Raw genomic sequence first — 12,852 nt, 5'->3', positions numbered from 1 at the left:
GTCTATATGGATGGATATAATTCCCACATTCCCTAAGCACTGATTATGACATCCATGGGGGCAGATATAAGCCATCCAAGGCACAGAGCAAGGCTTTCTCAAAGGCTTTGTGGTTTCATACAGTATGAGGTGATACCATACATCTGAAAAGAAAGGATCTGACTTTAAGTTAAGGTTATTTAACCATTCAGCTGACACAGCACTCCCTGTTAAGAGGCATAACAGATGGATTGAGTCAACGGCTGGACGATAATTCAAACATTATATTACAAAAGTACAGAGGGCTCAGGTTACTGAACGGACATGTATATGTATGTTAAGAGAAGAAAAATATGTGGCTTTCATAAATAAAAAGAAATATGTGCTGTGAATATGTTGTTTATGATGCTATGGGGAGTTATTTTTTATTTTTTAAATTAATCTCTATAGGAAATTTTTAGAGCACAATCTGTTGAGGTTCACCTTGCACAACCCAAACGGTCTTTGGCACCCATAAGTCAACATGAAATAAATAAATCACCTTTTATTAAAGAGCTTCCCTGGTCTTATTGTGAATCATTCATTTTTAAATGTTATTCAAAAGAAAATGCATGTTTGTCTTTGTAATCTTTCATCAAAATCTAAAAAATGTGCTTCTCCTGTGAAATTATTTTACTTTTACTTATCAACCCCTTCCCTACAACCACCTGTTAAATAAAATACACATTTTTCATAATCATTTCAGTAATGTGATAGATCTCACATTGTCAAGGCTTTGTGGGCATATCTCACATTCCATTATGCACCTTAGAAAGTTAAAGAAGTGTGTGTCTGCTTTTTGTTGTATTTATTGTAAATCTTACATTCCAGTGTTGACGATGCAAACATCATCATCGCCAATTGGTCCCTCTGGAGCCAGCAGTCCAATCATAATGAGGCAGAGCTCTACAGAAAGCCTTATTAAAGCAGAATTTGCTGTAATTAATACACATGCGCAACCCCAGAGGGCCTCAAGCAAATCACAGCCAGAGTACCCAATTGAAAACACATGCTGCCTCTTAGTGCCAACGGGGAACGCCGGCTCGCACTGGTTCTTCATCTCTTCATTCCTTAAATTTAGTCCTATCCTAAAATCCTGATTTTTAAAATGTATCTGATTTGCTTCAAATGTGATTTCCAAAGCTTTTTTTTTTTAATATCAATTTTTGGTTATATTTTTGGGAATATTAATGTTCCTTTTGTTAAGGGTTTATAAAGGAATTCATTAATGACTTATAATGAATTTACAAAAGCATTGTAAATCATTGATTTGCATTTATAACAACATATAACAACAAATAGTGAGCTTTTTCGCCAATGAAAGAGTGCCTTAACCTCCCGAGCAACTGCTGTGTGCCTTTTCCATTTCCCAATTTTAGGAGAACTAGTAGCACCTAATAAACAAGCAAAATAAATAAATAAATAAATAAATAAATAAATAAATAAATTCTAGAGCAAATAGTTTTATGTGGACAGCATGACTAAGTTGTGAAATTTTAAATAACACTAAGCTTTAGAGAGTCAGATTTTTTTCATCAAATTGTTTATGTTTCCAGGAGTGTTGGTTATTCATGTTTTTGAGACGTTGTAGACATTACAGCTGATTTTCTATAAAGTTGAATAAATAATTCTGATTCAAAGTAATGGCCAGCATCATCCAATCACAGCCAACCATGTTCAAATAAAATATAGCATTATGAATTCTGAATCTAAGTATTGAATACCATTGTCCCATATCTGCCAAACATGCTGAGTGATCCAAACATCATCTGCAGCCTAAAAGTGAAATTTAATCGGGTTTTAGGGGTAAATGCACTTCTATGCGCTGCATAGAAAGCTATAGGATGCTCCCTTGTTTCTACATCCTTAACTAAAGCCCAAGCCGTCATTATTAGTTCTAAAGTGACGTTTTCAAATTAGTTATGGAGGCTTGTGCGCATCTTTTGAACCAGCAACGGCAGATCCTGATCCGTGGCGCAAGAAAGTAGTTCCATGCACAAATGCGTTTTTTTTTTTTTTTGTGACTCCTTAGTTTTCCTAATTTTTTTAATTTACTTGTTCTTTGAACTGTTGTATAAAAGCAATATCACGCTCGCAGTCATGTGATTTCCTGCAGCCGAATCACAGCCATGCTGATGTTGAGCCATACAGCATGACTGCGTGTGTGATATTGCTTTAATATCCATAAATGTGTCAAGGCTCCTACATTACAATATAATAATAAATCCTGTTTAGCAAACGTTTGCAGAGACAGGTGTTTAAATTATGGTAAATTGTGCTCTTTTGTACAATGTACAACAAATGCTAGTATTGCAGTATTGTTATCAGTTTGGTTGCTAGGAGACGTCTCTGGTGACAACTGAACAATTGCTATCCTAACAGGAGCATAGCAGTTTTGTTTGCTTATAAGTCATTTTCCGAGCATTGGGCAATAGAATGCCTTTATGGTCGGAGATCGGAGATATCAAGGTGAAATTTTTGAATAAATAATTTAAGGCAGCATCATTCCTCTGCTTTAAGTCCTGTGACTGCTGTTTCTGACTGATCTCACTGTCAACAGTAGGTTGACATTTCTTGAGGTAAACTTGGTCTGTGCTTACAGTATTCAAAGCACTGCCCCCAGTGGCCGAAGCAGCAAGTGATTTTAAACATATGGGCATGTGTGAACTCCAGTTTCTTTGTGAAATGCCCACAGAGGGGTGCCAAAAGCTAGCTATAAAGCAGGATTTTTATAGCTGTAAATGATATAATACAGTGAAGAGCAATGCATATTTCATAAACTGTAGCCCCAACCCAAACCCCAAACCTAAACCCAACCATCAGTGGAGTAAAAATGTAATGTTAAAGGAAAAAATGGTACCTCCAAATTGCGATCATCACTGATTATTTGAATGTGATTACTTCCTGGTTTAAACACAGGATGAGAACCAAGGTCTCCCACATTACTGGCACGACACACTATCAGTCATGCCATAGAAGGTAAACATACATTACTTGAAATGATGCAAAAATGTCTGATGGGAGATGCCGCTTTTCAGTAACTCCCCATAATGGGGTCGATGTCAGGTTACTGGAACATTTGGAAGCAACATGCCTATTTCCCGTGTAATCATGTTGGCTGTTTGGGCACATAAAGACAATTTAATGTAGGAATTTGTCAACTGCTATCAACAGCACAACAACAAATTAGCAACCACCCAGAACACCCTAGTATGTAAGCAATATAGCCTTCAAATGTCATACCTTTTTAAAGCTGTTTCAAACTTTCAAGCCAACATCCAAAGTTTGTCTTTTATTAGTTACATTTATAATGTTTATTTTTACCCTTAACTGACTCACTTAATCCCAGGGCGAGCAATACTTCCACATACACCTTTGACAAGTGGGGATGTAATGTAAGGTGATGAGCACAGTAAATGCTGCCATAATAATCTGATAATTATTTATTTATTGAGACAAGTAAATCATCATTTCGCATGTCATCATACAAAACGCACAACAACAACAAAAACGTGAAAAAAAAGTTGCACTTTAGTTAATAAAAAGGAAGATTTTGTGTAATTGTTTATAACTATATAAAGAAGAAACGAATTTATTTAACTTTGTATAAACATTAAAATTAATCTGAAACATCTTTAATGTCTACTTATTTTAGCCTTAGTCAAATCCTATAAGACATTTGAAATAAATACAGCTGAACAGTGCAGTAGAAATACAAATCAACATTAACTACAAACACTAAATACCGTAGATTAAAATGATAATTTACCAAGTGTTCTCTTCATGTTTAAAAACATTACTCAAATTCTTCACACTTTTATATATATCATAAAAATGTAAAAGAATAGTTCACCCAAAACAAAACTATGTCATCATTTACTCATTTTTTTCCAAATCCGTATGCGGTAGTTTTCCGTGAGGGACAGACCAAAATGTAAGCCATTATTTGTTTGTGCATGCGCCAAATTTGCCGTCAATAACACTAAACGCCTTTTGGTTCTTGGATGTCTCGCAATCAAAGTGAAGCGGCGAGCATGGGTATGTGCAAGTACAAATATGATTTGAGAGTTACGCAAGAAAAGAAGATTATCTATGAATAAGGACTTCAATTTAAATCTGTTCCTCACATAAAACTATTGTATAACTTCTGCAAACTTATAATATAGCACACAAGTCTTATGGACTACTTTATGGACTACATTTTGCTTTTTTGGACCTTTACAGCCCCTAGTCACTACATTCTTTTGTTATATAGAACAGAGCAGCAGGAATATTCAGCAATGAGTTATACAGTCATGAGTTTTGAGCAACATGAGGGTGAATAAATGATGGCAGAATTAGCATTTTGGGTGAACTATCCCCTTTAAATCAAAACTGAATGTCTACTTTTTAATTGAATGCTGAATATTTAATTTTACATTTGCACTCTCACAGTTTCTTTAGTGTAAATTTCAGTATTTAAAAAAGAACACATAAGCTAAACCTTAAGTAACACATTTCAACTAGAGGAAAAAACCCTCCAGCATTCAATACAGAGAAAATAAACATTCTTCTCTCAGGAGAAACTACATAAACATAAGCCACACTCAAGTCACAAAGGTGACATGCACATGTGCACACCACGAAGCATGTAATTGTACAGATATTTATACAGCTGCCTGGAAGTGCATTTGAAATTAGATGAACCAAACACAAGAAAATAATAATAATTAAAAAAAAAAAAATACTCAAAACAAATATGATTTTGGCTGAGAGACTCCCCCCACAAGACCCCAACACATGGAGGAAGTGCCTCCAGTAAAACATGGAAATAGTGAAAAATTTGAAAATAACTTTGAAATGGGAATGTCTCCACATATCCTGGGACCTTCAAGTACATTACCTAAAAGCTCATCTGTTTGTGTGGTTCATTAGGGGTGTGAGATTTAAATAATGTTACAAGATGCTAATATGCAGCCAGATGTCAATTAAAGTAAATAAACAAATTAACCCTACACTGCGAGGTAAAACAAGAAACATCTGTAGTCTTACTTTTCTGTTTGTTCTTGGGATGCTGAGAATTTCAACCACAATAGAGCATTTCACAATATGCTTAACCCCTGAATTATGGACACTTTTAACTCTTTACGTTGCACAGTTGAACTGTGGAAAGCACATGGGGTACAATGGTAAATGGTCTGCACTTATATAGCGCCTTTATTAACCTTAGCGGTTCTCCAAAGTGCTTTACACTGTGTCTCATTCACCCATTCACACACACACACACACACACCAATGACATCAGAACCAAGGGTTTCCAAATGTACTGTGTGAAATCTCAAAACCTGACAACCCAGGATAAATTACAGACCACGGATAAAGTATGTGTGCACAACGTGAAGATAATCCAGGATTAAAATAACCATGCTTTAACTGTTTCAATTGTGTGAGGTCTAAATGAATGTTGAAGTGACCAGCTTATTATTTTAAGTCAAAATGCATTCCTTAGTTTGATTTATATTGTTATTTAGAAAAGTATTCATTCAATCGGACCACTGTGAATAATTGAAATCTACAGTAAAATGTCTGTGAAGTACGAAAGTTAACTGTTCTGATGAGTGAAGACAACAACGAGGGGTTAAAAATAGAACATCTTGAAATCTCCATAAGATACTGCCATTTTTCCCCCCAGATGTGTAAGAACAATGTATTTATATCAATAATTATAACTATTAATAAAAAGAATCAGTTGTATTCGAGCCTTTTTTGCAGTTTAAGTCATGTGTAGTATTTTTACTTGGATAAATAAAATCGTAAAGAACAAGTGAGAAGCTTTGCCAGCAAACTGGCCTCGAGACACGAAAGCCCACCCCAAAGTATGAAACGCAGAGCAGTGGAACTAATTTCTTTCACCGCTATTGTTCTGAGATTCTCCCTCAAACTTCGGAGAGGTCCTCCGTGTTATTAGAGAAGACATTGATCTGACACGCAAGTTCCTGCGGTCAAAGAACAATGTGAACCAAGATCTGCATCGCCTCTCCATCCATACATTTGTACTGAAGTGTGATTCACTGCGGTGAAGGGTTTCATGTGCTGATTATTAAAGGCACTTGTTGTTGTTTGTTGTCTTCTAATTGTAAAATCCAGCTTACTTCAGTCCACATGGTTTGACAACTAAGTGCTAAATGTATTATTATATTATTATTGCTGTCAAGACAACATTGGCCATGGCCTTGTTCTAGGAGCGCAGTGGTGCTGGCAGTACAATTCAGGCTTTAAAAACTGTTGTGTTTACTTTTACTGAAGGAAGTAACATTTCAATTCATCTAATCGTTGTATGCGTGGTTGTTAATAATACTTTTCATCTGTCACGATGAATTACCCATAAACATACATATAACTTGTGGGTATTTCTGGAAAAAATGGTAAAGATGGTTTGTTTGCCAACTATAGAAACTTGTATTGATATATTTGTATTGTGTATGTACTGTATATTAGGGCTGTCAATCAATTAAAATGTTTACATTACATGACATGCTAATTAATTAATTGAATTTTAATTAATTGCATATATAAATATTTGTTGAGCCCCCAAACAAGAATAACTCAAAATAAATGATACATAATAATAATAAAAAATTATAGTATTTATAATAAATATAATAATTCAGATATTCAGATTGAAAATATATTGCATTATTGTGGCAGACAAGTAAAGCATTGATTAGACAATACAAAAAAGTGCCTTTAGAAGTCAAATATATTGTTTAATTCCCATATCATTGAAGAAGCCAACAGCAATCCGTTTTGAAATTGAGTTTGCTGATCATTCTTGCTTTCCTGTCTGCACTATTTTTAGTTGTCAGTCTACGTACATTTGCTTCATATGGAACGCTTTTGAAGTAGTTGAAACTATGAAAATTGCGTTTCGAGATGCATTATGTTGTCCTTCACCCAGCTATCAAGAACGCGTCCTTTGTGACTGGCTCTCATTTTGTGGCTGCAAGGTTTGTCGAGGCGCGTTGACAGCCCCCTACTGACGTGGCTCAGAAAAACAAGAAGTTATGTACTTCAGTCTTGAATTGCTCCAATAGTAGGACAATATATCCTTTATTATGGAATTTATGTTAGGGTCTAGGGGCATAATTAATTGCATACATTTTTTGTTTGTTATTTTTAATACAATTCTTCACACTAAATTAATGTGTTAAATTGACAGCCCTAATATAAATTATATATATTAATTACTATTTTTTATTTACCCAGTAAAAAAATTAATGCATTATCCGTTTCTTTTTTTTAACTTCCTGATACTTCACGTGATAGGAGAAAGGTGTCCCGAGTTGTTCCTGTCAGGCTACTCAGCCTTACAGGCACTGATGAGGGTGGGGGCAGGTTTAGGGGGTTCTGCTGCCTGCCAAGAACAAACACAGGCACCTTTGTACAATTGGTGAAACTTCACCAATGTTTTCCCCACTTTCTGTGGTTAACACTGGCATATATACATTTTCAGGAGGTACTCACTTGACTCAACTGCACATCCTCACACAGAAACTGATTGCGTGAAGCAGTGCATGCTTATTCATGATGTGTGATGCATGCCCCCGGCATAATAAACACTGGAGCACAATAAACTGTACAGAGAATGAAGATTGTTCTTCCACAAGCGGGCGAGTGATACGGGCAAGCTGGTGTATTTCTTTGCATCGTACGAAAACGCTCACTGACTTTCATCTGAACGTTCAAAAGTGAAACCGCTCGAGAGAGATCCAGCGTGTGCTCGATAGATGTTCAACAAGCTGCAACCAGGTATACTCAAGCCCCGTTCACACTGTCAGCGATTTTGTCGAGACCATTCAATTTCAATGAGAGCTGGTGACTGAAGTTCATGAGACTGTAGGGTGTCCCACTTATTTGATCAATCAGGACACTGCTCACAAACACCTGATTTTTGGCTGCTATGTGTCCTCGGTGTGCCATTTTGCCAAGCCTGCACTGGTGCAGACTTCAGAGTGAACAATAACCCTACAGTCCTATTAGCGTCATAAGTCATAAGTATGGACCTGGAAAAATACCACAAGGGCTGAGGGCAGCATTTGGGACAGTGTCTTTGTCTCTGATGTTTGATGAATTGTCATAATGAGATAACTTGGCACTAAGACGTACACTTGATGCCTGATATGGCAGTCTGTATGACATCACAGGTATGTGGTGGCCTCGTGATTCTCGCGTTCTTTGGCCTGGGCTACAGCTACATTGATGCACTGGAGCCATTCTTCTGCATGCTTCTCGTCCTGAGCCTTCAGCACGTAGGTCTTGCTGTCTGTGAAGATCTCGAAAGCTCTGGGCAGCCCGCGGTCACGCCTCTTCTTTGCAACCACCTTAACGCTTTGCACTTTGCTCAGTTCAATAGTGCTGTTGTCCAGTTCATCCTTCTGTGAGTAGAAGATGGTTAGCTAAACAATTATTCAGGCCAATTTGTGAATCAGTATGACTGTTTCACTAAAAAGAAAAATGTTCTATCAAGCCAATTAAATATTTAGAGCAGAGCAATTCACTATGGAAATTACCATGACTTTAAAGATTTTATTAATTTTTTTATACATTTTAATAAAAATACATAAAAGCAGAATAAATTTAATCTGCATGACTCATGGTTTAATCCATGTCTTCTGAAACGATATGATCGGTTTTGGGTGAAAACAGACCAAAATGCAACTCATTTTTCGCTATAAATCTTGACATCTGCGTTCTTGGTGATCATAATTTGAAGCTCGATTACCAGGAAGATGACTGTCAAGAAGACTGCAGATTTCAAGGTTTATAGTGAAAAAGGAGTTGCATTTATGGTCTGTTCTCACCCAAAACTGACTGTATCACTTCAGGAGACATGGATTAAACCACTGGAGTCGTGTGGATTACCTTTATTCTGCCTTTATGTGCTTTTTGGAGCTTGAAAGTTTTGGACCCCATTGACTTGCATTGTATGTATATATTCACATCATATCTCCCTCAAAATATCTTTGTTTGTGTTCTGCAGAAAAAAGTTTGAGACGGCATAAGTGTAAGTAAAGATAAGTTAATTATTATTTTAAGGTGACTATTCCTTTAATAGAATGCACTCCAACATACACAAGTCTCTATGACACATAGATATGGATGGTCCCTCAGTAATGGTATGTTTATGAAATATTTGTGCCAATATATTAAAAACACCTCTCTCCTCAACAAGCTGCACAACCATTCTATGAGGGATGACTAATATTTAGGGTGAGGGGTTTGTTCAATATCTTCACATATACTGTATGTCGTTTCAAAGGGGAGGGAAATTAAATCCAAAAGTTTTTGAGTCTCGAGACTTTGTACCCCACAGGGACCGGGGAACCATCAATCAGAGTTAGTATTTTATACACTAACATTCTGGGAGTTTTGCATGGACCGCAGCCATATCCGCTGGATCAGTAAGTTTGAGTCTCATCTCCGAAGAAAAGCCCAATTCCTTACCTCACTGGCAGTCATTTCAGAAGATCTGCTCTGCATCTGCACGTACACGCTACAGCACGGATACACATGGGATTGTGCATGTGTTTGGGGAAAAGGGTTTAGATTATGAGGTTTTGAGATCATGTGGTGTTTCCAATTTTCTAACTCTTTTGTTTTTCCTGTTTGACACTAGCTCTTTTTTAAGAGGCAATGCACAAGGGATTAGCTGATTTGCCCAATAAAAATTAATGGGGGATTGTATCGCAGAGGACACTGGAAGTAGTAAGTGCACTACCTACAGTGCATCCGGAAAGTATTCACAGCGCTTCACTTTTTCCACATTTTGTTATGTTACAGCCTTATTCCAAAATGGATTAAATTCATTATTTTCCTCAAAATTCTACAAACAATACCCCATAATGACAACGTGAAAGAAGTTTGTTTGAAATCTTTGCAAATTTATTAAAAATAAAAAATGAAAAAAATCTAATGTACATTAGTATTACTAATTAGTAATACTTCCGGATGCACTGTAGGGAGTCATTTCTAGGTCTGTGCCATTCTCAAAATCGTTCTTGTGCACTGCAATGTTTGCTCCCTATAAATTCCCAGAATGCACCGGAAAAACAAAAAACAAAAAGCTTATGTGTAAATGTATGAAGACAAAGCCTTTTTTATGTCTTTAAAAGAGATTCTGATTGTAATTATCATTCATCCATAATGTGCATGAAAGGGAAACAATATTGCAAACTTTTACACGAATTAGAGTTGTTAAAAGAAGATAATCCCTTTTTACTTTGGATATTTATTTACTGTATATGTACATTCTGCAATTTTGTACTCGAATACTAATATTCATATTGTAAGCATTTGTGTTTGGCTTTATTATGTCTGAATGCCATTTGCCATTTTATCTGCAATTTCTGTTTTTTTTTATTTATTTATTTTTTATTTATTATTTCTGTGTAGAAAGTAATGTATTTAGTGCTCTATTTCAGAGATAAAATTTCAAGTTTACTTTACAATATTAAACCAGTAATTAAGGCTAATTATTATTGACCTTTCAAATCTGTTACTAATAAGTTACTAAAATCTTTTTTTGCATGTTTCAGTTACAATAAAACTCTTTCTTTTTTTTGTTTACTGCATATACTGTAAACATCCAACAAATGTAAAAAAAAAAAAAAAAAAACGTAAAAAATTACTAGCAAATTAATCAAAATGTCTTTATTTGAAGATATATTTAATTGAATGAAATTAGTTCATTAGTAGTTCATTAGTTACAATTTAGTAAAACCAATACTTATAATTACTGTCTTAATATAGTTAAATAAACGTAAAATATCACCTTATAAGTGCAAAACAATCCAGTAACTTGAGTAGGTAAAGAACATTTCTTCAGAACTGGGGGTCAAGTTGACTTTAATACAAATTTGTAGCAATTTATAAGTAAAAACAATACTAATGAGTCATAAATACTGTCTTAATATATTAAATAAAATTGAACACCACCTAATAAATGCAAAACAAACCATTAAGTTAAATAGGTTTTCAATTAACTACAGGGAGTCCAGTTGTCTTTAATAGAAGATTTATTAATTTATTAATAACAGATTTGTAAAGCCAATAATAATTAGCTTTAATTACTGGCTTAATATTGTTTAGTACTTTCACTTACATGACTTTAAAAATAAAAAATAAAAATAAATAAATAATAATAATAAGACATTTAATAAGCTGTGAATTATGGCTAAGATGGCCTTACTCTGCATTCAGTTAATTATTAATTACTTTATTATTTAGTGTTATTAATGCTTAACTAGTGCACTATTATGGACCATAAAACAAAGTTTTACCAAAAGGTTTTATTTCATAAAGGCACTGTACTTTTTAACAACTGCAACGAAGATGCACGATGGTGTGTTTTACAGTGATGTTGTTAATATCAGGAATATTAACAACCTTACACAACCTTGTAATCGCATCGCAGGTAATTGAGTCATCAGCGTCCTGTTTATTGGATCAATGCTTGTGCCTGTGCCCAAATTCATTTCAATACTGAATTCATTTAAAAACTGATTTCACAAATAAAAGGAACAAAGGAGAGAAATGAGACACAGCCATCATCTGTTCCTAATAAACTATGCACTTTATTAATTGTCATCAAATGAGGTTTTTCACTGATGAGAAAGACTGATAGAAAAATAGCAGAATTGCAAGAACTCTTACATATCAAGAGTAATAATAGTAAGTATAATGCTTGATAATATAAAGGCTCTGTCTGTCTCATTGAGAAATGAAATGAATGTAGCAATGCATCACTTCTCTGATTTAAGAATTACAATGGATCAAGATCTCATATGCTTGAAACTTTAATGAATGAATTCATTTTTACAAATTAGCTTTTGCTGGTTTTCTGTCAGAACACTGTGGTGACCAACTGATTTCAGCTTTGTAGTCATTGTTTGTCATGGTTTTGATTATGAATTTACTTTTGCACAACCTTGAATACAGCTACAAGTTAAATAGTTATATGGTGTTTGCATTGTTTAAACACAACAGAGGGTTTCTTAAAAAAAAAAAAAAAATTTTTTTTTTTAAGTTTTAGTTTTATCCAGTTCATGGGATACCCTTAGGGAAAGCTCTGGTTTATCTCAACATGAGGTTTTCTGTTGTTTCACTGACTAATTACATCAAAAGCACTGAAACAATGGAATGGGGGGGGGTGTAAAGGAAAAGTTCACCCATAAAAGAAAGTTCTGTCTTCACTTTCCCTCATTTCGTTCCAAACTCATATGGCTTTCTTTTCATTCTTATGATGTTTGATGTCAAACCAGGTGCGACGAGAGAAAGACATTTGCGGGCTACTGCGGAGGGGAAGATTATCAATGAATAATGCCTTAAATTTCAGTGTGTTCCACACACAAAGCTATCGTATGCCTTCAGAAGGCTTCGAATATAGTGTACAAGTTATCTGGACTACTTTGATGTTATGTTAATTATACTTTTTGTCCTTTTTTGGAGCTTGGCCAGTATAAATTACCATCCAATTTTGTTATATGGAGAACAGCAGCTTGGACATTCTGCCTCATTTTGTGCTTCAATGAAATTGAATTTGGGCACAGGCACAGGCACTGATCCAATAAACAGGACGCTGATGACTCAATTACCTGCGATACGATTACAAGGTTGTGTAAGGTTGTTAATATTCCTGATATTAACAACATCGCTGTATAACACACCATCGTGCATCTTCGTTGCAGTTGTTAAAATGTACAGTGCCTTTATGAAATAAAACTGTGGCAGTGGGGGCGTGGTCAAGCATCTCTCCGGAGAGAGAAAGCGGTAAGGGCGCTTACACCTGAGCTAAAT

The 12,852-nt window shown here is 35.2% G+C and overlaps 1 protein-coding gene across 1 annotated transcript in view; it reads right to left on the bottom strand.

Moving 5' to 3' along the window:
- Nucleotides 1–3,457: 3,457 nt before the first annotated feature.
- Nucleotides 3,458–12,852, bottom strand: part of LOC127416750 (ventricular zone-expressed PH domain-containing protein-like) — a 212,719-nt gene continuing 203,324 nt past the window's right edge. Inside the window, exon 14 of the mRNA XM_051656286.1 lies at nt 3,458–8,432. Within this exon, the coding sequence (XP_051512246.1) occupies nt 8,196–8,432 (237 nt within the window). The 3' untranslated portion in view covers nt 3,458–8,195. The remainder of the gene's footprint in view (nt 8,433–12,852) is intronic.

Source organism: Myxocyprinus asiaticus, chromosome 26, assembly GCF_019703515.2.
Source record: "Myxocyprinus asiaticus isolate MX2 ecotype Aquarium Trade chromosome 26, UBuf_Myxa_2, whole genome shotgun sequence".
In the NCBI taxonomy this organism is placed as follows: domain Eukaryota; kingdom Metazoa; phylum Chordata; class Actinopteri; order Cypriniformes; family Catostomidae; genus Myxocyprinus; species Myxocyprinus asiaticus.
This window is presented reverse-complemented; position numbering and strand designations above follow the sequence as displayed.